We start from the raw sequence: 26,177 nt of genomic DNA on the forward strand, positions 1-26,177 counted from the left end.
TGCGCATGCGCAGAGTTGCCAGACAAGGGAACAGCTAAAGAACAGGGGTCAACTTGGGATTAAGCCACAAGTGGATGATGAATGGCCCCTCCCAGAGGAAATAAAAGAGGAGCCAAAGGGGAATGGAGTTTGCAGGAGAAATTAGTTTGCTTCATTGATTCGTGACTTTCTGAGATGCCTTGCCAATTTCTGCAGAAATTGGCCTGGCAGCTCTCCAAGCCAGAGAAGGTCTGTGACCATAAATCCTCCCTTGAAAGATGTTCCTGGATGTGAATGAGCAGAATTCACAGTCAATGAATAAAATTGCCCGTGCAAGGAGTTTGCTTCATGCTCTCGGGAAGCCTCGGTCAGAACAGCCCCACAGAAACATGAAATGTCTTTGGCTGCTTGGAAATAGGACACATCTCTCTTACTTTTATTTGGAAATCATTTTTTCCTGAAGTCATGATTAAAATATGTTGAGTGTTTTAATTGATCTTGCTCCGTTTAGGAAACCCGCCCACTAAGGTTAGGCATGACAAAAGACATTGAAAAAGGCTTCTAATTTGAATTGTTGTCGGGAAAGAAAAAGAAAGAGGCAGTTACTAAAAGGAGGAAATCTTTAAATAATAGAGTGAGTGGAAGAGGAAGAGGGAATTAATCTGACTTTGCCTTAATGGCACTAAGTACGGAGGCCAGAGGGGGAACCGAAGGAATTTGTGGAGGAATTTAAAGGAAAGATGGTCATTTTCTTTGCCTTTGAATTTTTATTTCTTTAAGGGAAGAAGCAATGTTGTCCACCTATTTCGAGACCATCAACGACCTGCTCTCGTCCTTTGGACCGGTTCGTGATTGTTCTCACAATAACGGAGGCTGTACCCGCAACTTCAAATGTGTATCGGATCGTCAGGTGGACTCAACCGGTTGTGTGGTAGGTACAACTTCCCTGACTCAAGGGAAGGTGGATGCCTTGGATTGGTGTTACAAAAAGATGCTTTGGAGAGGTTGAGAATTCAGACTTTCTCTTCATTTGCAGCTCCTTGAAGGAGACATGATATTCTCTGTCTCTGTCTGTCTGTCTGTCTGTCTCTCTCTCTCTCTCTCTGTCTTCCTGTGTCTCTCTCTGCCTCTGCCTCTCTCTGTGTGTTTCTCTCTCTTTCTGTGTTTCTATCTCTCTGTCTCTTTCTCTCTGTCTCTCTCTCTGTCTCTCTCTGTCTCCCTCTGTCTATCTCTCTTTCTGTGTCTCTGTCTCTGTCTCTGTGTCTCTGTCTCTGTGTCTCTGTCTCTCTGTCTGTCTGTCTGTCTCTCTCTCTCTCTCTCTCTGTCTCCCTGTGTCTCTCTCTGTCTCTGTCTCGGTCTCTGCCTCCCTCTCTCTGTCTCTCTCTCTCTGTGTCTCTCTCTTCCTGTGTCTCTGTCTCTTTCTGTCTCTGTCTCTCTGTATCTCTCTGTCTCTCTCTGTGTGTCTGTCTCTCTCTCTGTGTGACTGTCTCTCTCTTTGTCTCTCTCTCTTTCTGTGTCTGTCTCTGTGTCTCTGTCTCTTTCTGTCTCTCTCTGTCTTCCTATGTCTCTCTCTGTCTCTGTTTCTGCCTCTCTCTCTCTGTCTCTCTCTGTGTGTCTCTCTCTTTCTGTGTCTCTGTGTCTCTGTCTCTTTCTGTCTCTGTCTCTCTGTCTCTCTCTGTGTGTCTCTGTTTCTCTCTCTTTGTCTCTCTCTCTGTCTCTCTGTCTTCCTGTGTCTCTTTCTCTGCCCCTCTCTCTCTCTCTTTGTCTCTCTTTCTCTGTGTGTGTCTCTCTCTGTGTGTCTCTCTCTTTCTGTGTCTCTGCCTCTCTCTCTCTGTCTCTCTCTCTCTCTCTTTGTCTCTCTTTCTCTGTGTGTGTCTCTCTCTGTGTGTCTCTCTCTTTCTGTGTCTCTGCCTCTCTCTCTCTGTCTCTCTCTCTCTCTCTTTGTCTCTCTTTCTCTGTGTGTGTGTCTCTCTGTGTCTCTTTCTGTCTCTCTCTCTCTCTCTGTCTCTCTCTCTCATGTTCAACTTGTGTTTATTCTGTCATTTTTGGGGAATCCACATCACATGTTCAAAACCTTCCCTTCTAATGATTCTAATGGAATGGCTGTTATGCTTCTAGGTTTATCTCTCTCTTGGCTTTTTGCACATAGCATGTGAGGTCATTGTATTAATTTACTTGAGTGAAAGCAAACTGGATTTATTTGGGATATCATATACCTTGCAGTATTTCATTCCTCCTCCTCCTCTCCTCCCCTGCCCCTTCCCCTCCCGCACTTCCTCCTCCTCCATTTTCATCTCCTTCCCCCTCTTCCTCTTCCTCCTCCACAATTTCCAACTCTTTCCCCCTCCTCCTCCTCCTCTTCCTCCTCCTCTTCCTCCTCTCTTCCTCCTCCTCTGTCTCCCCCTACTCTTCCTCTTCCTCCATTTCCATCTCCCCCTCCTCCTCCCCCCATGCCTTCTTGGAGCATCAGCAAATATATGAGATGCTACCTGCCATACAACCAAAGCATCGATTATAAACAGCTGTTGTGCTACACCAAAACAGGGAGCTTTATTATCTGTTTACCCTTTTATATCTTTACCACCTGCCTCTCTATTGGCGTCTCCTTTCAGAGGAAAGCTCTGTGAACATGCAGACTTAAAGAGGTGACCAGAGAGGCTCTGCTGTAACCAGAGGTAGATGAGCTAGAGGTAGATGAGACCCAGATCTCCAAGCAGGAAACCTTTCTGGCAGGGGAGGAGCATCATTCACCTTCTAGATGTAGAACCTGCAACCTTTTATAGTCTTTATTCCAAGCACCTTCCATCATTGGCCACACTGATTTGGGATGAATGAATGAGGAAAGTGAGCACCAACTTCATATCTCTTTGTTATCGATATATTCAGCTTCTTATTTTTATACTAAAATTTAAAAAAGCAACAGTATACAAGTGCAATCATGTTACTTTAAAATCTGGCACATACTATATTTCCCCCCTCCCCCCCTCCCCCCTATGACCCCACCTCCCTTCCCCCCTCCCGACTTCCCAGAGCCCGTACATGGTATAGCTTTTTATCAAACACAGTCTAAGATGTATTAAAACCAAGAAAGTTAGGGGAAAAATAATAATAAAGAAAAAAAAGGGAAAAGAAAAAAAGAAAGAGAAGAAAAAAAGTCAGTAAAATCTCTGCGTTGAACTCAGCTTCTTACCATTACACAAACTTTAAGCAGTTTACATTACATAAACTAAACAACTTCATATCTCTTGATTGTTATTGTTAGTTGCGAAGTCATGTCTGATCCATTGCAACCCCATGGACCACGTTCCTCCAGGCCTTCCTGTCCTCTACCATCCTCTGGAGTCCATTTAAGCGCCGGTGACTCCAATCCATCCACCTCATTCTCTGCCATCCCCTTCTTCTTCTTTTGCCTCCATCCTTACCAGCATGAGGCTCTTCTCCAGGAGTCCTTCCTTCTCATCAGGTGGCCAAAGTCTTTGAGTTTCCTCTTCAGGATCTGGTCTTCTAAAGAGGACAGTCAGGGTTGATCCTCCCTAGGACTGACCAGTTGGTGGCCTGCCGTCCAGTGACTTGCAAGAATCTTTCTCCAGCACCAGAGTCCAAAGGCCCTCATTCTTTGGTGCTCATCCTTGCCTTCTGGTACTCAACCTTCACAGTCCATCCATTGCAACTGGGAAAGACCACAGCCTTGATAGACACACGTTTGATTGGCAGGGTGTTGTCTCTGCATTTTAGGATTGCTATCCAGATTTGCCATCTCTTTCCTCTCCTAGGAGGCAAGCCCTTTTAATTTCTTGGCTGCCGTCCCCATCTGCGGCGATCTTGGAGCCAGGAAAATAAATCTGTCACTACCTCCATGTCTTCCCCATCTATTTGCTATTGAGAGGGCCGGATGCCATGATTTTAATTTTCTTCATGTTGAGTTGGAACTTCACATCCCTTGATTAATTTCAGATAATATCTACCACTTGGCGGACCAGTCAAGGAGAAGATCTGAGAAGTGGGGGAATGACCACGTGAATGGCAAAACATTTTTAGAGAAGAAATCGCTATTCTAAAAGGCCTCATTTGGAAGCTGAAAGAAGGACCTTTGTCAAATCGTAAATCAGGGGCAGCTCTGCTGCAGCATACCTACCAAAGAAACCCATTTGTTTATTTGCTTACATACAAGTTGTCCTCAACTTACAACAATTCATGTAGTGACTGTTTGAAATTACAATGCCATGGGAAAATGCCACTTATGAGCATTTTTTCACCTGACACTTTGGAGCATCCCATGGTCAGCTGATCCAAATTAGAACACTAGGCCACTGATTCATATTTATGATGGTTGCAGCGGTCGGGGGGGGGGGGGACACCCACCCCCTTTTGTGACCTTTTGACATCCCAAGTGAATGGGACTTAACGACGGGTGTTTTCCTAACTTAACAACGGTGATGATTCCCTTAACCGCCGTGGCAAAGAAAGATCGGAAAACGAAGGACAATTCCCCGGAACAACTGACTCGCTTAGCGAAGAGAAATGTTTGGGCTTGATTGCTAAGTTCCTAAATTGAGAACTACCTGTATTGATTCTTCCTAGCAGGGAGACGGGGTTGCTTCTTGTGCATAAATAAAAAAGAGGAATGTTGTCTAGATGCAACAGCAACTGAAATATTTAATTACAGCCGGAGAGAATTCATCCTTCAGTGGAATCGTTCCTGTGCTCCGCAGGGTAGTTAGCACCCGGGAATTATTTAGAAAGAGTCAGGATATTTAAGCTTAGAAGAGAAACGCATTGAACATCTGTGCAAGGAATAATAATAATGGATACCTCTTGTAAAAAAAAAGCAGGGGAGAGGAAAGAGGAAGGAAAGACAGGGGAATAAGAAGGAGAGGCGCCGGAGGAGAAAGTTTATGCTGCTCACTGTGGTGAACTTGTCTTTCTATTTTTTTTCTTTTTTGAAAAGCAGGAAAAGTTTCCAGTGTAAGAGCTGAGAATGAGAGCACAGGGGACTAGATAAAACAATTCCCCCGGTATTTCTGACTGGAAATGTTACTTTGGCCCCTTGGTTTGCATACACAGCCCCTCTCGTCGGCGTACAGCTTCTCAAAATGCTACAGAAATATTTAGAATGGGGTAGAGTTGTGGCCCGCACAGCTTTGAATACAGTACAATTCTTTTTGTGCGACTCTCGGAAGAAACGTCCTTCTGGGTTCAGTTCCAAGTGGTGGGGGGAAAGACACTGGATTCATAGAGGCTGCTTAGAAAGATGGTTTAATGGTGGACAGAACCACACGGTTTGAGATCCTGGGCAAAATAGGGCAGAGATGCTGTGAGTGCCCTGAGTTTCATGCCCTCTGTTGGGCTTTTGAATTTGAGCTTGTATTCTGATTGGTTGTCAGACTCTCATGAGGCCATGCAGGTGTAATGTTGTAGGTTTTCTGTGTCCCAGGCTTGGTTGAGCCTTGCTGGGTGATGTCATCTTTCTAGTGCCATGTGGTGAATTCTGTTGCTAAATTGGTCCTATCATTTCCTTTCATGGCCGTGTCTTTTGTGTTGCAGATGAGCTGGCTCAGGCCTTAATGGCCCATTTGACAAAGATGGGGGAGATGAGTTCCTGCCTCCCTTTGAGGGGAAAAATTCTGCCCTTTAATATTTCCTAGAATGTTTCATTTTCTAGGAGAGGGCTGGGTGCAAACTTCCTACATGACGATGAGTCTACAGTTCCCTAATGAAGCTGGAGGAGAAATCTTTGAGCCAGAGAAGATAACAAATATACGATGATCGTTGTGAACCACCTACAGTCTCACTGTAATAGTCTGACCCTGCAGTGGTGCCCACATTTATTTTCCAAACTTTTCTCAGAATAGATAGATAGATAGATAGATAGATAGATAGATAGATAGATAGATGATAGATAGATAGATAGATAGATAGATAGATAGATAGATAGATAGAGCTAGAACTAGAACTAGAACTAGAGCTAGAGCTAGAGCTAGAGCTAGAACTAGATAGATAGATAGATAGATAGATAGATAGATAGATAGATAGATAGATAGATAGATAGATAGATAGATAGATAGATAGATAGATAGATAGTCCCACACACACTTTACTACCTCCTCCTTCATTGCCTGCTCCTCCTCGGAGTCCTTCAAAAGTCTTCTCAAATTTGGTTCAATGATTACATGAAGATACCTTGCTGAAATGAAGCTCAATTCAAACACTCCTATTTATGACGGTCTCCCCAGGATCACCTGTTACCCTTTAACAACCTTCTGACAAGCCAAGCCAACGAGGAAGCCAGTTTCACTTAACGGCTGGGTGACTAATGAATCAGGCTCGGTGATTCCCTTAACGACTGTGCCGAGAAAGTTCCATCAAATGGGGCAAAGCTCACTTCACCGATGTCTGACTTAGTGTTGTGGCCTGTCGGCCACTGGCCCCCTCCAGCAGCTAAATCAGAGGAGGAGGCATAGGAGTCAGGATCAGCATCGAGGCAACCGGAGAGCTCCGAGGAGAAAGAGGGAATGGAGCTGTCAGAGAGAGAGAGAGAGAGAGATGGGGGCGGAGCCTGGGCTGTTCGTCAGCCCTCAGATGGAGAGTCAACAGCCCCCATGTCTGGAGGTGGCAGATGAGGAAGAGGAGGAACAGCTGGGTCCAGTGCCTGACATGCAGATGCGCAAAAGGCAGAGGAGAGGAGAGCAGTGGAAATCTATGGGCTGGTCCTTGGGATGGAAGAGCCACCGCTGCTAGCGAGGCCCACTCCAGCTCTGGCGATAAAAGGCAGGGGGCGCAGAAGAATAGATGTGGCAGAGGAGAGGAGAGCAGTGGAAATCTATGGGCCGGTCCTTGGGACAGAAGAACCACCTCTGCTAGCGAGGCCCACTCCAGCTCTGCCGATAAAAGGCAGGGGGAGGAGATGAATAGATGTGGCAGACAACTATTCATCTTCCAGCTGGACAAACTTGTTAGCCTGTGAGAAAATTCCCCATTATAGTGGTAAGTCGAGGACTCCCTTTATCCAATGTGGATTTCAAGATTTCAGTGACTTTTTAAAGCTTGGAACAGACTCCAACAACTCAAGGGAGGCGATCGAAAGACAAATGCTCGGGAAGATGCAGATTTTTTTTTCCGGTTCACCAGGCTCAATTGCCTAGTTGCTATCGTTCTTGATGGATCTACCCAAGCGTTACTACTCAGCTTGTGGCGCCTGTTAGGAATCTGCCCGCCAGTTCCTGAAGCTCAGCTGCTGCCCGGCTGATCCGTGCCCATCCAGGGAAGGTTGTTTTATAGACAATGGAGCTAATTTATAGAAGCAGCAGATGTTAACGGCTCGACATCAAACGATACTGGAGAGAGGATTTTTGCCGGGATTTCAGGAGCTTTTAAAAACAGATTGTCTGGGCCTGGGTGGGGAGGGATGCCATTGTTCCCTTCTTTTGACAGTGAGATTTCCCTTTGTCCTTTTCATATATTTCTGCAGGGGGTTATTATGCTTTCCCCCATGTTGTCAGTTCAGATGGGATGTTTTTTTCCCCCCCTCTCCCTTTCTAATTTCCAAGTATTTCCGGAGCGCCAAAACCAGTGGTGGGATTCAGCCAGTCCGCACCTATTCGGGAGAACTGGTTGTTAACTTTCTAAGCAGTTCAGAGAACCGGTTGTTGGAAGAAATCTCCTTTTGTTTTTTCTCACTTTACAGGGCTAATCCTGTAAGGAAGGCAGGAAGGAAACATTCTGGTTTGTTGCCCTGCTTACAGAAACTGCGATTAACTCCGATTAACCCTTATGACATTGTAACATGCTAAGGCGAAGCTCCCATCGACCTGAGTGACATTGAGTTGGCCACGCCCACAGTCACGTGACCACCGAGCCACGCCTACCCAGCTGGTCATTAGGACAGAGAACCGGTTGTTAAATTATTTGAGTCCCACCACTGGCCAAAACCATCTCTTTGCTTTGATGAAGCAAAACGCTCTCGGGGGCGAAACCCTGGCTGATATTTAGAAGAGCATGCTAGACTAATTTGAAAAAGGTGCCCATTTATAACTCCATCCAAGCATTCTGTTAGCACCAGATGGGTGAGATTGTATAGGTCCGTGATGGGGAACCTATTACATGCGTGCCGGAAGTGGCATGCAGAGCCATCTCTCCACACATGCAAGCTGTTGCGCATCGCTCTTCCGGGTTCTGGCACGCATGTGCACGCTGGCCAGCTGGTCTTCACATGTGCCATGGGAGTGCCAGAAACTGGAAGACCAGGTGACCGACACCATGCACATGATAGAAATCAGAAGCTCAGCTTCCTGGCACCCATGTGGGCTGGAACTGGAACTGCTCTTCCAGTTTTCGGCGCTCCTGTGTATGCGCACCGGGGAACTACTCTTCAGGTTTCCGACACGCACACATGCGCAGTCCTGTTTCAGCCCTCGGTGCCGAAAAGGTTCACCAACCCTGGTATAGGTTCTCCTGCTTGAGCAGGGGGCTGGACTAGAAGACCTCCAAGGTTCCTGCTCTGCTCTACTCTCCTCTGCTCTGTTCTACCCTACCCTACCCTACCCCACTCCACTCCATATTTTATTCTATTCTGTTCTCTTCTCTTCTATTCCGTTCCATTCCCTTCCCTATTCTATTCTATTCCCTATTCCCTATTCCATTCCATTCCATTCCCTATTCTATTCTATTCTATTCTGTTCCATTCCATTCCCTTCCCTATTCTATTCCCTTCCCTTCCCTTTCTATTTTATTCTACTCCCTTCCCTATTCCCTTCCCTGTTCTATTCTCTTCTCTTCTAATTATATCATATTATATTCCCTTCCCTTTTCTATTCTATTCTATTCCCTTCCCTATTCCCTATTCTATTCTACTCTATTCCCTATTCTATTCTATTCCATTCCATTCCCTATTCTATTCTATTCCCCTCCCTATTCTATTCTATTCCCTATTCCATTCCATTCCCTATTCTATTCTATTCTGTTCCATTCCCTTCCCTATTCTATTTTATTCTACTCCCTTCCCTATTCCCTTCCCTGTTCTCTTATCTTCTCTTCTCTTCTAATTATATCATATTATATTCCCTTCCCTTTTCTATTCTATTCTATTCTATTCTATTCCCTTCCCTATTCCCTTCCCTGTTCTCTTCTCTTCTAATTATATCATATTATATTCCCTTCCCTATTCTATTCTATTCTATTCTATTCCCTTCCCTATTCCCTTCCCTGTTCTCTTCTCTTCTCTTCTAATTATATCATATTATATTCCCTTCCCTTTTCTATTCTATTCTATTCTATTCTATTCTATTTTATTCTACTCCCTTCCTTATTCCCTTCCCTGTTCTCTTCTCTTCTCTTCTAATTATATCATATTATATTCCCTTCCCTTTTCTATTCTATTCTATTCTATTCTATTCCCTTCCCGATTCCCTATTCTATTCTATTCCATTCCATTCCATACCCTATTCTATTCTATTCCCTTCCCTTCCCTTCCCCTCCCTATTCTATTCTATTCTATTCCCTATTCTATTCTATTCTATTCTATTCTATTCTATTCCCTTCCCTATTCCCTTCCCTGTTCTCTTCTCTTCTCTTCTAATTATATCATATTATATTCCCTTCCCTTTTCTATTCTATTCTATTCTATTCCCTTCCCTATTCCCTTCCCTGTTCTCTTCTCTTCTCTTCTAATTATATCATATTATATTCCCTTCCCTTTTCTATTCTATTCTATTCCCTTCCCGATTCCCTATTCTATTCTATTCCATTCCATTCCATACCCTATTCTATTCCCTTCCCTTCCCCTCCCTATTCTATTCTATTCTATTCCCTATTCTATTCTATTCTATTCTATTTCTATTCCAGTCAATTCCATTCCCTTCTCTTCCCTATTCTACTCTACTCTATTCCATAGTTTGTTTTTGTTTTTCTACATTAATAAGAAAAAGAGCTAAGCTTAATAGAAAAAAAAAGATGAAGAGGAGAAAGGGGGAAAAAAACCTTTTAAGCAATTTCTTTCACTTATTTCCCTGAAATGTTTGGAAACAGCACCTGTAAACAAGCATTCTGACTCTTCATAAAGTGGGAAATGCATCCGCTGTTCTCGCCATTAGCGGGAATTGCTTTTGTTTTTGGCGGGGAAGAAAAACAACCGAGAACAGCAGGGATGTTTGTGTTTCTGAGCAAATGGGCTTGCCATTTTTTTTTGCATTTCGTTCCTTTCATCTTGGTTTCAAAGTCCCTCATTTGGAGTCCATTTGCAACTGTTTTGAGTCTAGCCAAATGAGCCTCGGACCTTATGATTTAGTTTAGTTTAGTTTAGTTTAGTTTAGTTTAGTTTAGTTTAGTTTAGTTCAGTTTATTGCCATTGCCCATCATACAACGAAATTAAAGGCCGTCTTCAGTGTACATTATAACAATCAAAATAAAAACACAAACACCTCCTTCGCATCCTACACAATTGAATTGAAAACCCCTGATATTGCATTAATATTACATTATATCATAGAATTCAACATAGTTACTGCCCTGGGATAGAAGCTGTTTTTCAGCCTATTTGTCCTTGTCTTTATTATCCTGTACCGGCTGTCAGATGGTAATAGTTCAAAAAAAAGAGGGGTGCCCAGGATGAGATGGATCCTTAAGGATGTTTTGAACTTTCTTAAGGCAGCTATAAAGCTTTTCCAAAGAGGGGAGAGGGCAACCCCTGATCCTCTGGGCAATGACGTTGATCCTCTGGAGCGCATCCTATCTGTCCCTGTGCAATTGGCAAACCAGACACAGGTGCAGTAAGTTAAAATACTCTGTATGGTGCAGCGGTTGAAGGTCACCAGCTTTTTTCCATCCAGTTGTTGTTTCCCGAGAAGTCTCAGGTCGTATTATCTCTGCTGGGCCCTTTTGACCAGGGCTGCAATGTGAGTTAACCTCTTTTTGTGATAACACCCAAAAAACTTAAAACTGGCCACTTGCTCCACTCGGTCTCCATCAATAAGCAAGGTTCTGGATGTCTGACTTATTGTCTGATGGACACGTTGCAGAAACATATTAGAGAAGCTCCAATGGACCTCACTAAGATGCTTTCTTGCAAAGATCCAAGAACGACTTGTCTTGGTGTTTCCTTAAACTGCCGGCTTCTACCTCCCATCTTCCTCAGCTCAGTTTGATAGTTTTGCAGAAATAAATGATCCAAAACTGACTATCCTTCCTGGATACCAACCAACCAGTCAACCAGAGAACGTTTCCTGCAAGGCTGCCTTGACGGGGAACGCTTCGCCTGTGATCATCCTGGGAGACTTATTGGCTGAGTAGAATATTGATTTTCTAATAATTTCTAGTCCTCTTCTAGTCCGGTGTCACCAGGGAGGCAGATCAGAAATTGGACTGCCGCTGAATTGCTGCCGGATTGATTAAAACTCACAGTAATTATTGCTTCTTGGCTGTTCGAGGCAGGCTGATCAATCCTCGGATTCTTTCGGCAGCCTCGGGAAATGGGTATTAATGGGTTAGCATTCCATCAGCCCTGAAGGAGAAACGTGGAGGGGCAACCAACGAAGTCATGGAGATCGTTCATACGGTTGCCAATATTTTCCCAGGTACGGAAGCTTAGAACTGAAGAAGACCCAAGTATGGAAACTATGATGCCACCAAGGTCCTACCTCATCTGAGATGGGTGGATCCTAACCGGTTTACTACCGGTTCGAGCTTGCGCAGAAGTGTCTGGTGGGCGGGTGGAATCTCCCACCACTGCCACTAGGTGGTTCAGCTGAAGTGGGCTGAATTGGGAGCAACCCACCTCTGCAACACACCCTCTGTAGTTAAATCAACGATTCCTTTATTAGGAGCACCAGCAGCAAAACGTTTCTCTCAATGCAGGCTAACAGGTCTGCCCAACAGGGAGGTGAATAATTGTCTACCACACATATTTATCTCTGCCCCCTGCCTTTTATCCCCAGAGCTAGGATAGGGCTTTGCTAGCAGTGATGGCTCTTCCATCCAAGAACCAGCCCATAGATTTCCATTGCTCTCCTCTCCTCTGTTTTCTGAGAATCCATGCATCAGACACTGGACTCATCTGTTCCTCCTCTTCTTCATCAGCCACTCCCTCACCTGGGGGCTGTTGACTCTTCATCTGAGGGCTGATGGACAGCCCAGTCTCTGTCTCTGTCTCTCTCTCTCTGCCAGCTCCATTCCCTCTTCCCCCTCGGAGTTCTCAGGTTGCCTTCATGCTGACCCTGACTCCTACGCCTCCTCCTCCTCCTCCTCCTCTGATTTGGCTGCTGGAGGTGCCCGCGGCTGACAGGCCGCAACAGAAGGATGGATGGAGGGAACAGCTTGCTTTCAGAAGTTATGGGTGCTCCATCACTGGAAGTTTTCATTTTTTTTATTTTTTTTATTTAGTTTGTCAAACATGTATGAGATAACAGGCATAAGTGTAAACGTGGACATGAACACATGAAATGAGTACAGATAAATGGGGACAGTAGGACAGGGATGGTAGGCACGCTGGTGCACTTATGCACGCCCCCTTTACGGACCCCTTAGGAGTGGGTGAGGTCCACAGTAGGCAATTTAAGGTGGAAGCAGTGGGGGGTTTGAAGATGTCAGGTAGAGCATTCCAGGCGTTGACCACTCTGTGGCTGAAGTCGTATTTTCTGCAATCGAGCTTGGAGTGGTTTCCCTTGAGTTTGTATCGATTGTTTGCCTGTGTATTATTGCGGTTGAAGCTGAAGTAGTCGTTGACAGGTAGGATGTTGTAGCAGACAATTTTGTGTACTACGCTTAGGTGAGACCGTGGGCAGCGTAGTTCTAAGTTGTCCAAAATATTGAGCCTGGGGGCATAAAGGATTCTATTGTGAGCAGAGGAGTGGAGGACTCTTCTCGTACTCGCTCGATTATGTTAATGTCTGATATGCAGTGCGGATTCCAGGCAGACGAGCTGCATTCATCTGGCAAAAGTTTTGTACGCTCTAGTTTGCAGTACAATGTTACCAGAGAATAAGCTTCACTTCTTTAATAAGCTTCTCTTTAAGAAGAGACTGCACACCAATTTGTCGGAAATGGTAAAGACTTTCCTGCTTGAGCAGGGGGTTGGACTAGAAGACCTCCAAGGTCCCTTCAAACTCTTTATTCTGTTAATGCAAAGTCATTGGAGTCAAGTTCATGATTCTAGAAGAAAAATCACTGGCTATGCTCCCCATACATTTCTAACCCTTTTACTAACCGGGGTCAGGGTTTCTTCAAACTCCCCCCCCCCTCCAACTCTCTCTTGGCCTCCTGCCTCTTTTGAGCCCACAAGATTAACAACTTGCAATTAAGGGACTGCCCGTTTTTGGAACTGGATTACAGTTCTGCAGTTGTGATTAAGCTAATCACAATGATCCAAGTTTATTTAACCCATAAATACATCACTGCAAGCCTTAAGAATCCTGCCAGGAACGTTGGAGGGCCAGATCCGGTAGAGATTTACGATGAGGTTGGCCGGTCTTTAGGTCTCTCAATTCTAGTTCAGAAGGCAGAAGGACAAGGTTGGGATTTCCAATGAGTTGTTGGCAGAAGTAGGAAGAATAAGAACAATAAATTACATTTAGATGCTGCCTGCCTCCCAGCGACTTTATACATTCTGTGCAAACATGTTTTTTTTAAAATAAGCAAAGGTTTTGCGGTCTGGAAGACAAGGACAGTCAAATATCCAGCGGTCAGAGGCTGCAAATATGTAAATGTGTTTGCAAATTATTATTATTATTTATAATGTGTCCGTCTTCCAGCTTTGCTTTGCTTGGAAGAGGCCATTTGTAACTTGACTTCTCACAGATCTGGGGTAGCTGGGATTTTTGCTGCTATAAATATGCTACATTTAGGCAAGAAAAACTAAATGCACAGGTGCAATATAGGTGGTACCTTGCTCAATAGTAGCAACTGTGAGACAGATCTTGGAGTCCTAGTGGACAACCACTTAAATAGAAGCCAGCCGTGTGCAGCAGCTGCCAAAAAAGCCAACACAGTTCTAGGCTGCATCAACAGAGGGATAGAATCAAGATCACGTGAAGGGTTAATACCACTTTATAATGCCTTGGTAAGGCCACACTTGGAATACGGCATCCAGTTTTGGTCACCACGATGTAAAAAAGAAGTGGAGACTCTAGAAAGAGTGCAGAGAAGAGCAACAAAGAAGATTTAGGGGACTGGAGGCTAAAACATATGAAGAACGGTTGCAGGAACTGGGCATGTCTAATATAATGAAAAGAAGGACTAGGGGAGACATGATAGCAGTCTTCCAATATTTGAGGGGCTGCCCCAAAGAAGAGGGAGTCAAGCTATTCTCCAAAGCACATGAAGGCAGGACAAGAAGCAACAGCTGGAAACTAATCAAAGAGAGAAGCAACTTAGAACTAAGGAGAAATTTCCTCACAATTAGAATAATTAATCTGTGGAACAACTTGCTTCCAGAAGTTGTGAACACTGGAGGTTTTAAAGAAGATGTTGGATAACCATTTGTCTGAAGTGGTGTAAGGTTTCCTGCTTAAGCAGGGGATTGGACTAGAAGACCTTCAAGGTCCCTTCCAACTCTGTTATTCTATTTTTTATTCAGGAATCCCATCAGACATTTGCTGGAACTATTACTCCACCCCATTTGTTACCTTCTTCCTGCCATCCAAAGAGTATTTCCCCCTTTCCATTCCCCTCCACCCGTTCCTCTTTGCCCTGGTTTCAGAGAAATAAGTAATAGGAGGAGTTGCAGGGGAAGATAAGAGTCCTACTTAATAACGGAAGGCATTGATTAATGCTCACTTTAACCACTCAATATTGGAAAATGCTTGCTGGGAAACTAAAATTAAAAACCGTTGTCCAATTGTTTTCAGCTGGAATAAATGCATTAAGAGCTCTTCTATGTTAGAAAACCAGCTCTCTCTGGTTAGAAAATGAAAACAGCTCTATTTGAAATCCCAACACCTTGGGTCTAGTGACGCTTTTTATATATCTCATTTTTTTTTCTATGGTGATAATTTTTGTGTATCTTGTTTTTTTCTATGTTTTTTCTATCTTTCTATATTTTTTTCACTTTTATGTTTTATAACTGCTATTCTAATAGCAAATCCTTCATAAAAGTTATTGCATTACATTCTTGATTAAATTACCTTCCATTTTATGGTACTGCTCCCCCCAAAAAGTGGTGTTATTGGAAATCAAACCTCCCTCTTTACGACTTATATTGTTTTATTTAGTTTCTTAGTATGATTTGATTGCTTATGTAGTATTCCATGGCTATCACTAAGTGTTGTATCTTATGATTCATGATGAATGTATTTATGATGACTATGATCATAATTTATCACTTATATCTCTTATGTTCATTGAGAGCTTATGCACCGAAGACAAATTCCTTGTGTGCTCAGTCACACTTGGCCAATAAATAATTCTCTCCACTCCACTCCACTCCACTTCTATTTCTATTTCTATTTCTAATTCTAATTATATTTCTATTTCTAATTATATTTATATTTCTAATTCTAATTCTAATTATCTTTCTATTTCTATTTCTATTTATACTCTACTCTACTCTACTCAACTCAACTCTACTCTACTCTACTCTCTCTGAACTTGATTGTTTTCTGGAAGACTTTTCATTAATCAAACTGATGAAACATCTACAAGAAAACAACCAAGCTCAGAGAGCACCAAGGATCGCTCCTCCATTTCAATCCTGATCTAGAAATATTCTCCTTTATTGCTACTGAATCAAGGACGTTCCACAAAAAAAAGGAGTCTCGGAGGATGAACCACATGTGTTCTGAATTTTCTTGCAGATCCGCCAAAGATCCTTGTTGTGCCCCCCGCCATTGGCCAGTATTTTGCATCCTTCCCACAGCAGCAGCAGACACCATGTTAGCCCGGCATGCTGGTCTCCCACCAATCCTGAATTCTCCTGTCCTTCTCTTCTTCCTGCAGTGCCCTGAGGACCTGAGACCCATGAAGGATGGGACCGGTTGCTATGACTACTCGAAGGGGATTGATTGCTCAGATGGCTTCAACGGGGGTTGCGAGCAGCTGTGCCTTCAGCAGACACTCCCTCTCCTGTGGGACCCAACCTCTAGCACCATCCACATGTTCTGTGGGTAAGGAAGAAGTTCTAATGTTCTAAAGGCTATCATGTCCCCCTCTAGTCCTTCTCTTCACTAGACTAGGCATACCCAATTCCTGCAAGTGCTCTTCATAGGTTTTACCCTCCAGTCCCCTAATCCTCTTTGTTGCTCTTCTCTGCACTGTTTCCGGAGTCTCCGCATCTTTTCTCGTCCAACCTTCTGCTTAAGCAGGAAACCCTATAACATTTCAGACAAATAATGGCCCAGTCTCTTTTAAAAGCCTTCACTGATGGAGCAGCCACAATCTCTGGAGGCAAGTTGTTCCATTGGTTAATTGCTCTCACCGTTAGGAAATTTCTCCTTAGTTCTAGGTTGCTTCTCTCCTTGATTAATTCCCACCCATTGCTTCTTGTCCTGTCCTCAGGTGCTTTGGAGAATAGTTTGACTCCCTCTTCTTTGGGGCAGCCCCTGAGATATTGGAAGACTTCTATCATATCTCCCCTAGTCCTTCTTTTCATTAAACTAGACCTACCCAGATGCTGCAACCGTTCTTCATATGTTTTAGCCTCTTTTCTACATCGTGGTGACCAAAACTGGATCCGTATTCCAAGTGTGGCCTTACCAAGGCCTTATCAAGTGGTATTAACGCTTCACGTGATCTTGATTCTATCCCTCTGTTAATGCAACCTATCTCACAGACTTTCTCCAAAAAAACATGACAGATTCCCCTGGTTAAATAGTTTTGCAAGTTCCTTCCCACCCTCCCTTCCACCTGCCTTCCTTCCTTCCTTCTTTCCATCCTTCCTTCCTTTCTTCCTCCCTCCCTCTCTTCCGCCCACCCATACAGCTACCCTCCTCCTCCTCCCTACTTCTTTCCCTTCACTGATCTTTCAGTTTATTACTATTTATTATTATCCATAATGGAATTAATTATTTATCTTTAAATGGAAAAGGATGGGTATTCTCAGTACATGGATGCATTAAGCAGAACTGATTGACTTCTCAATCGTAGATGCTGCTCTGACCTAGGCTTCCCCAAAAAGCACAAAGCAGAGTTCTGGTCCCCCACAAAAACCCCTTTTATTAAATGAATGTGAATTCCTCTCATTCACATTCAGGCAAAGGCCTGGCAAACAGTCTTTCAAAGGTGTATTTATGACCACAGACCTTATCTAGCTTGGAATGCTGCCCTGTAAATATTTCCCAAACACAGTGCTGTGCAAGGAAAGAGCCTTGGAGAATAGTTTGACTCCCTCTTCCTTGACTCCCTCTTCTTATCCCCATTCTTCACGCAATGTGCACCTTGCTCGCACATTCACTAATAATAAGGGATATTTCTCCTCTTCAAAGCTCTTGTGTTTCATTCAATACTGTTCTCGGGGACACCCCTGTGTCAATATACTTACCTTTCCCCACATTTCCTCCTCCAGTTTATTTGCTGCTTCAGTTCGCGGCACAAAATCTAGCGCCACCATGCACTTCCTTGCTGACCTTCAGCAGGCTGCGAAGGGTACGTTTCTGCACCAGAGAAGCACTTCCTGAAAAGCCATGCCACGAAACATCTGTCAGATCCTGACATCGCCAGCTGCACAGGTGGCAGCAATTTTGTTGTGTTGCAACCCTTCACGGCTCCCTGGGGTGTTGGCTTCACCACTTCCTGGTTTTGTGTAAATTGTTTTACAGCTGGGGGAGGAGGGAAGTGGGGGAGACAAAGAGGAAAATGCATTAAGGCAGAGCCCTATTTTTTTTTCAAAATATCAAGAATATTTCTAATTCTACTTGGATTAGCCGGAGGGGCTTCCTGTACCTTAGATCTGGGTCTTGTTTTAATTTATTTTTCCGCTGAGAGAAAAAAAAAAAAGGCAACCGAGTGACTTAATTAGCCAGTTGATTCATATTGATTTAATTAACATATAACCAATGGCGTGAAGGTACAGCAGATGCAGGGGTGGGAAAATGGAGAACATCTAAGCAAGTGGTACATCCTCTTTGACCTGTCCTCTTGGCATTTGGTTACCGACAGTGAGCATGTCCGTCCTGCCCCAACTTGTATCTTTAAGTAAGAACCATCCTTGACTCCATGTGTTGATGAAGGTAAAGGCAAAATAAAGGTTTCCCCCCCCCCCCACACACACATATGTGATAGTCGTTCCCGACTCTAGGGGGCGGTGCTCATCTCTGTTTCAAAGCCAAAGAGCCAGCGCTGTCCGAAGACGTCTCCATAGTCAGGTGGCCAGCATGAGTAAATGCTGAGGGTGCACCTTCCCACTGAAGGTGGTCCCTATTTTATCTACTTGCTTTCGAACTGCTAGTTTGGCAGAAGCTAAGACAAGTCACGGGAGCTCACTCTGTTACGCGGTGCTGGGGATTCGAACCGTTGAACTGCAGACTTTTCTGATTGTCAAGCTCAGCGTCTTAGCCCCTGAGCCACCATGTCCCTCTAAAAAGACTATAAACTATACACTTTATAAACTATAAAGATATAGTTTACTAAAGGCCAAGCGGATCACAGTAAAACAAAGTCAGAACTGAAGATGACGTGCCAAATCCCTCGGTATAACTTTCCCCTCTCCCAGATACTTTCCATTGCTGAAGATGTTTAGGAAACAGTCACTCTTGAGTGCAAGCTGCCTTGCAGCGGCATTCTTCTCCCAGAGAAACGGCCTTGAAGCACCCTCTCTGAGAGGTACACTTGTTTCCATCAGTTTCACTTTTCCCCACAAGCATTCACCCTCCCTTCCATGGTTCGTAGCAGACTGGCAATGAACGGTAGCAGAACGCAGGCATGAAGTGGCAGTTCTGATAGGGCATTTTATGACATGGGTGAGTTAAGTCGGCTCCAGAATGGATTTCTCCTGCACACAATTTTTGCCATCCTTGAAACTGTCCTGTGAGGGTACCAAAAGGAGTTGTTGTTAGTTGCGAAGTTGTGTCTGACCCATCACAACCCCATGGACAACGTTCCTCCAGGCCTTCCTATCCTCTCCTCTCCTCTGGAGCCCATTTAAGTTCACGCCGATTGCTTCGATGACTCCAGCCAGCCATCTCCTTCTCTGTGGTCCCCTTCTTCTTCTGCCCTCCATCGTTCCCAGCATGAGGCTCTTCTCCAGAGAGTCCTTCTTCCTTCTCAGCAGGTGGCCAAAGTCTTTGAGTTTCCTCTTCAGGATCTGGCCTTCTAAAGAGCAGTCAGGATTGATCTCCTCTAGGACTGACCAGTTGGATGGCCTTGCAGTCCAAGGGACTCACAGGAGTATCCTCCAGCACCAGAGTTCAAAGTCCTCCATTCTTTGGCGCTCAGCCTTCCTTATGCTCCAACTTTCACAGCCATCCATTGCAACTGGGAAAACCACAGCCTTGACTAAACGCACTTTTGTTAACCAAAATGAGTTATTCTAGCCTAAACTAGAATTGAGGGTTAGGGCGGCACTTAGACTTATATACCACTTCATAATGCTTTACGGCACACTCTAACCCTTTTACAGAGTCAGTCTATTGCCCCCCCCAACAAGCTGGGTCCTTATTTTAGTGACCTCGGAAAGACAGAAGGCTGAGTCAACCTGGAACCAGTCTGGATTGAATTCCTAGCGGTGGGCAGAATTAGCCTGCAATGCTGCATTCTAACCACCCCGCCACCACTTTTATTATTTCATCAAAGTTATCTAGCAAAGAGGAGCGAGGTACAAAATATTTTGCTTTTGGAATGCCCCATTCTAATCCTTTTGATATACCAGGAGTTACAATTCCATCTCATCTGGAGTTGTGCGATAGCTACAATGTGATTGAGCTGGATTTGACTTGTTCCATTGTGTTCTGGACTGATGCTGAAGATTTTTCTCTGTGTTTGGTCTTCAGTTGTGTTGAGGAGTACAAGTTGGCTCCAGATGGCAAGTCCTGCCTCCTGTTATCGGACATCTGTGAGGGCCCCAAGTGTCTCAAGCCAGATGTGAACTTCAATGACACTCTCTTTGGAGAGATGCTTCATGGCTACAACAACAGGACCCAACATGTCAACCAAGGCCAGGTTTTCCAGATGACCTTCAGGTAAGCCAGATCTCCTTGTGAACAAAGCATAGCCTTCATTTGAGTGTAGACAAATGCAAGGTTTTTTTTTTTTGAGGGGTGTGATATGTAATCATCTGAAATGTTCATCTTGACTTCTTTATACTCCCCATTTTCCCCAAAGATTCTGGGCAGTTCTAAACCCATAAAAATTCTCCATGAGCAGCCTAACCTCCCCCCCAAAAAGCAAGTAGGTAGGTACATAGGTAGGTAGGTAGGTAGGTAGGTAGGTAGGTAAGTGGGTGGGTGGGTGGGTGGGTGGGTGGATGGATGATAGGTAGGTAGGTAAATTGATAGATAGATAGATAGATGGATGGATGGATGGATGGATGGATGGATGGATGGATGGATGATGAATGATGGATGATGGATGATGGATGGATGGATGATGGATGGATGGATGGATAGATGGATGATAGGTAGGTAGGTAGGTAGGTAGGTAGGTAGGTACGCAGATAGATAGATAGATAGATAGATAGATAGATAGATAGATAGATAGATAGATAGATAGATAGATATAGATATGACAGATGACAGATGACTGACTGACAGACAGACATAGATGGATGGATGGACAGACGGACGGACGGACAGATAATGATGATAGATAGATGACAGACACGGATGGATGGATGGATGGATGGATGGATGGATGGATGGATAGATAGATAGATAGATAGATAGATAGATGACAAACAGATGACAGAAAGACAAATGGATAGATAGATGATAGATGATAGATGGATGGATGGATGGATGGATGGATGGATAGATAGATAGATAGATAGATAGATAGATAATGATAGATGACAGACAGACATGGATGGATGGATGGATGGATGGATAGATAGATAGATAGATAGATAGATAGATAGATAGATAGATAGATAGATAATAGATGACAGACAGACAGATCTGGAAAAGACCCGAAAGGGGTTTGAAGGCCAGAAGCCTTGCCGATGCTCATCGCCCATCCTTGCTTCCAAGCCCCTGGGTTGAAAGCATTGAAACTTCTCTTCCGTTCCACAAAAAAAGTAGACGGTGTGAAAAGCAATATTTTATTTTTTATTTATTAGTTTGTCAAACATGTACAGGATAGCAGGTATAAGTATGAACATGAACACAGAAAATGGGTACAGATAAATGGGGACAGTAGGCACCCTGGTGCGCTTATGCACGCCCCCTTTACTGACCTCTTAGGAACTGGGTGAGGTCCACGGTAGACAGTTTAAGGTTAAAGTTTTGGGGGTTTGAGGATGTAACAACAGAGTCAGGTAGAGCATTCCAGGCGTTGACCACTCTGTTGCTGAAGTCGTATTTTCTGCAATCGAGTTTGGAGCAGTTTACCTTGAGTTTGTATCGATTGTTTGCCCGTGTTTTATTGAGGTTGAAGCTGAAGAAGTCATTGACAGGTATGACGTTGTAGTAGATAATTTTGTGTACTATGCTTAGGTCACATTCAAGGTGGTGTAATTCCAGGTTGTCCAAGCCTGAAATTTCGAGCCTGGTGGCCTAAGGGATTCTATTATGAGCAGAGGAGTGGAGGGCTCTTCTCTTGAAATACCTCTGCACTCGTTCAATCGTATTAATATCCGATATACAGTGTGGATTCCAGGCAGACGAGCTGTATTCGAGGATTGGTCTGGCAAAGGTTTAGTATGCCCCAGTTAGCAGTACAATGTTGCAATATCAAGGATATTGCAACCTTGTACTATGTGATGATACGTTATGACATGTTAGCAGTGCAACGTTATGATATCAAGGATGGCAGGGCACACATCTAGCAAGTGCAAGTCAACTGCTTTGTGAAAAGTGATGTTGATTTTGGAAGACGGACTGATTTTGCAGATTGGTGAAAAGGGGAAAAAAAGAAGCGTTTGTCAAACCAAGGCCATGGAGGATGGGAAGAATGGATGTGTGGCATTGGCCGAGAAAGGGCTCCGTTTCCACAAATACAGCTCGGGGACTTGCTCAGTTCTGTCCGCGATTTGTTGGGCTTTCAATGACCGGCTGAAGAATCGAGTGAGCCACGGTGAAAGATGGCTGTGAATGTGACAGCTGGCACAATGAGTTTTTTCCCAGGTTGGCTGCTGAGTCAGCCAGTCCTTTCTCAGCTCCCCCCCCACACACACACACACATGAGGAGAGCTTGATGATCCTGCAAATCTTAAGGCTATTTGTGTCTCGTTATAGAAAAGCATCGGTTTGGGAGGGTTTTTTGAGTGGGTGGTCCGGGACATTTCTGTTGGCCTTGTTAACCCCAGGGGGATAATTAGGGGGGAAGATTCCCCAGAAGGAACGCCGGTGTTGAAGTGCAGCATGGGGGAAGCAGACACCTGTGACCTCAATGGTTAGATTATGAGTGGAATCTAATTAATAATGTGGAGAGAGAGAGGGAGAGAGAGAGAATAGAGAGGATAGGGGGAGAGAAATGGAGAGGGAGAGAAAGAGAGGGAGGAGAGCGGGGGAAAGAGAAAGAAAGAGACAGGGAGAAAGGGAGGGAGGGAGAGGGAGAAAGAAAAAGGGGAGAGGGAGGGAGACAGAGGGAGAAGGAGAGGAAAAGAGAAAGAGAGAGGGAGAGAAAGAAATGGAGAGGGGAGAAGGAGAGGAAAAGAGAAAGAGAGAGGGAGAGAAAGAAATGGAGAGGGGAGAGAGAGAAAGGAAGGAAGCGAGACAAAGAGAAAGGGCATAGAGAAAGAGAGAGGAGAGAGAGGGAGAGAAAGAAAGGGAGAGGGGGGAGAGAAAGAGAAAAAGAGAGAGGGAGGGAGAGATAAAGAGAGGGAGAGAGAAAGAGAAGGAAAGAAAGAGGGGGAGAGAGAGAGAAAGGGGAGAAGGGGAGAGAAAGAGATGAAAGAGAGGGAGAGAAAGGAGAGAAAGAGAGAGCAAAGAAGGGAAAGAAGGTGATAGGAAGAGAGAAATAGAGAGAGGGAGGAAAGAGGAAGAGAGAAATAGAGAGAGAAAGGGAGAGAAAGAGGGAGAGAGAAAAGAGAGGAAGGGAGGAAGAGAGAAAGAGAGAGAGGGAGAGGGAGAGAGCAAGGGAGGGAAAGAGGGAGGGAGAGAAACAGAGAGAGGGAGGGAGGGAGAGAGCTGGGAAGCCTGGGAGATTTGCAGACGGAAGATGTTTCTGCTTTAACCAATTGAGTTGCTGATCTCTTCCTTCTCCCTCTCTCCCGTCTCTCTCTCTCTTTTCCTTCTCCCTTCTCCCACTCTTCCTTCTCTGTCTGCCTCTCTTTCTTCTCTCTCTCTCTTCTCTGCCTCTGCTGATCATAATTAAGGAGCTCCATCTTCTCTCTGGGTGGAGTAATTATTTCAGAAGGTTGTTTGCAAAGTTTTGCTTCCTGCCAGGAGAGAAGGCAAAGGGGAGAAGAGGTAGAAATTGCAGGTGAGGGGCTTCAGAGATAGAGGTACGTGGTCAAAGCATTTTTTTAAAAATCAAAGAAGGGGGAAAAATGCAGAGGGACAAGGACGGAGAGGTGGAGACTATACAAATAGTCCTTGACTTGCCACAGTTCGTTTAGTGACTATTCAAAGTTACAGCAGCACTGAAAAGAGCGTTTTTCACACTTACGACCGACGCTTGGCAACAGGCTCACGTTTATGATGGTTGCAGCATCCGGGGGGGGCTCACACGCTCCCCTTTTGCTGCCTTCTTGACAAACAAAGTTGAGGGGGAGACCAGATTTGCTTAACCACCGTGTTACTCCAGCGATTCGCTTAACAACGGCGGCAAGAAAGGTGGTAAAAGGGAACAAAACTCGGTTCACAAATGTTTCTCTTAGCGACAGGGATTTTGGGCTCCATGATGGTCGTAAGTCAAGGAGTACCCATATCTGCAGAAGAATGCAGGCGATAAAAACAGAGAAATTAGGGTTTTAAGGTATTTAAACCCCCCTGTTGTTTATATTCAGTTTTTTCTAGAGGGTTGAAAAGCAAACGTGGGTTGCAGCCGTTTTCTTCTTTTCCCGGGTTCTTTTTCTCGGTGTAAGTTGTGTTGCTGAGGCCTCGTTATTGTCGTCAATAAGCCAATGTGTGTGGCATATTGTGACATGTGAGGCCTTTAGCTTGCTTTATGGAATGTGCAAATTTATGGAAGGCTGAACTGCCCCACGAATCCATCTGGAGAGAAATAAATATTTTGAAATCAGCTTCCTTCTTCTTCTCCTCCTTCGTTCCGTCTGATTTCCTGTTTGATGGAAGGCTTCCCCTTGTCCAAAATGCAAATCTTTGGACAGGCGGTGGAAATTTGTGAATATTCAGATTCATTCTCTCTCTCTCTCTCTCTCTCTCCCTCCCTCCCTCCCTCCCTCCCTCCCTCTCCCTCCCTCTCTCTTTCTCCGTCTGTCTGTCTTCCTTCTCTGTCTTTCTCCCTTTTCTCTTTCTCTTCCTTCTCTCTCTCTCCCTTCTGTCTCTCTGTCTCGCTTCCTTCTCTTTGTCTCTCTCTGTCTTCCTTCTCTCTTTCTCACTTCTTTCTCTCTCCCTTCCTTCTCTTTCTCTCTTCCTTCTCCCTCTCTCCCGTCTCTCTCTCTCTTTTCCTTCTCTCTCTCCCTTCTCCCTCTCTTCCTTCTCTTTCTCTTTTCTCTCCCGCCATTCTCTGTCTCTCTTCCTTTTCTCTCTTCCTTCTCTCTCTGTCTCCCTCCCTTCCTCCTCTGTGTGTGTGTGTGTTTGTGTATACATACATACATATGCACACACTTCTCTCTCTCCTTTTCTCTCTCTCTCTGTCTCTTTTCTTTCTTTCTTTCTCTCTCTCCCTTCTCTCTCTCTTTCTTCTTTCTTCTCTCTCTCTCTTTCCCCATTCTCTCTGTCTCCTTCTGTCTCTCTCCCTTCTCTCTTCCTTCTTTCTCTCTCTCCCTCCCTCCTTCCCTCCCCTCTCTCTGTCTTTCTGATGATTGTCAGAAGGTATTCTCGCTTTTCCTTTCCCAAGTGGCAAGCTTTTGTTTAGCACCCGTTATGTTATGTTAATGTTGTCAAACACCATGTCGGGTCATTGAACAATGAGGGAAGAATTCTCATAATATTGTAGGGAAATTATGGCAAGTTAATTTCAAAGCCTTCGTCCAGCATCTCCCTTCCTGTTGCTGCTTCACGAAACTCTCCAAATATTCCAGACTCCAGGACTGGCCCATCTTCCTCCCCAACCTCCTCACTGTCTGACTCTGCTGTCAGATCCACTGGCGGGCCACAACAATGATTAAAAAATGATGAAAGAAAATTTGTTTTTAGAGTGGAATATCCACGTTGTGTCAAGTATTATCCATCCTCCACTTGAAACTGTAGAACATAAAAGATATAATAATTGAGTTTGAAAGGGCCTTGGAGGTCTTCTAGTCCAACCCCATGCTCAAGCAGAAGACCCAATGCCATTCTGGGCAATCTCTTCTTAAAAACCTCCCGTGTTGGAGCATCCACAACTTCTGAAGGCAAGCTCTTCCATTGGTTAATTATTTGAACTGTCAGGAAATTTAACTGAACAGCAGAGTCGGAAGGGACCTTGGAGGTCTTCTAGTCCAACCCCTGCTTAGGCAGGAATCCCTACATCACTTCAGATAAATGGCTATCCAACATCTTCTTAAAAACTTCCAGTGTTGGAACATTCACAACTTCTGTTGGCAAGTTGTTCCACTGGTTAAATGTTCTCACTGTCAGGAAATTTCTCCGTAGTTCTAGGTTGCTTCTCTCCTTGATGAGTTTCCATCTGTTGCTTCTTGATAACCTCTTCTTCATGTGGTTTGTAAATCACGCAAGATTCTCTCACCTTGCCGAACATTTGATCATTCTGACTAACTTCAGAATGAAAATGTCCCTTTCCACTTGTTAATATTTGTAAGAGATGGAATGGAGTGGAGTGGAGTGGAGTGGAGTGGAGTGGAGTGGAGTGGAGTGGAGTGGAGTGGAGTAGAGTAGAGTAGAGTAGAGTAGAGTAGAGTAGAGTAGAGTAGAGTAGAATAATCAGAGTTGGAAGGGACCTTGGAGGCCTTCTAGTCCAGCCCTCTGCTTAGGCAGGAAACCCTACACCACTTCAGACAAATGGCTATCCAACATCTTCTTAAAAACTTCCATTGTTGGAGCATTCACAACATCTGG

General features: G+C 44.4%; 1 protein-coding gene across 1 annotated transcript in view; it reads left to right on the forward strand.

The window, feature by feature from the left end:
• The window catches only part of ASTN2 (astrotactin 2), a 139,305-nt gene that overhangs the window by 82,806 nt on the left and 30,322 nt on the right, over positions 1 to 26,177 (forward strand). Inside the window, 3 exon segments of the mRNA XM_032233217.1 lie at positions 760 to 910; positions 15,901 to 16,067; positions 19,887 to 20,075. Of these exon segments, the coding sequence (XP_032089108.1) occupies positions 760 to 910; positions 15,901 to 16,067; positions 19,887 to 20,075 (507 nt within the window).

The sequence above is a fragment of the Thamnophis elegans genome, chromosome 16 (assembly GCF_009769535.1).
Source record: "Thamnophis elegans isolate rThaEle1 chromosome 16, rThaEle1.pri, whole genome shotgun sequence".
Classification (NCBI taxonomy): Eukaryota; Metazoa; Chordata; class Lepidosauria; order Squamata; family Colubridae; genus Thamnophis; species Thamnophis elegans.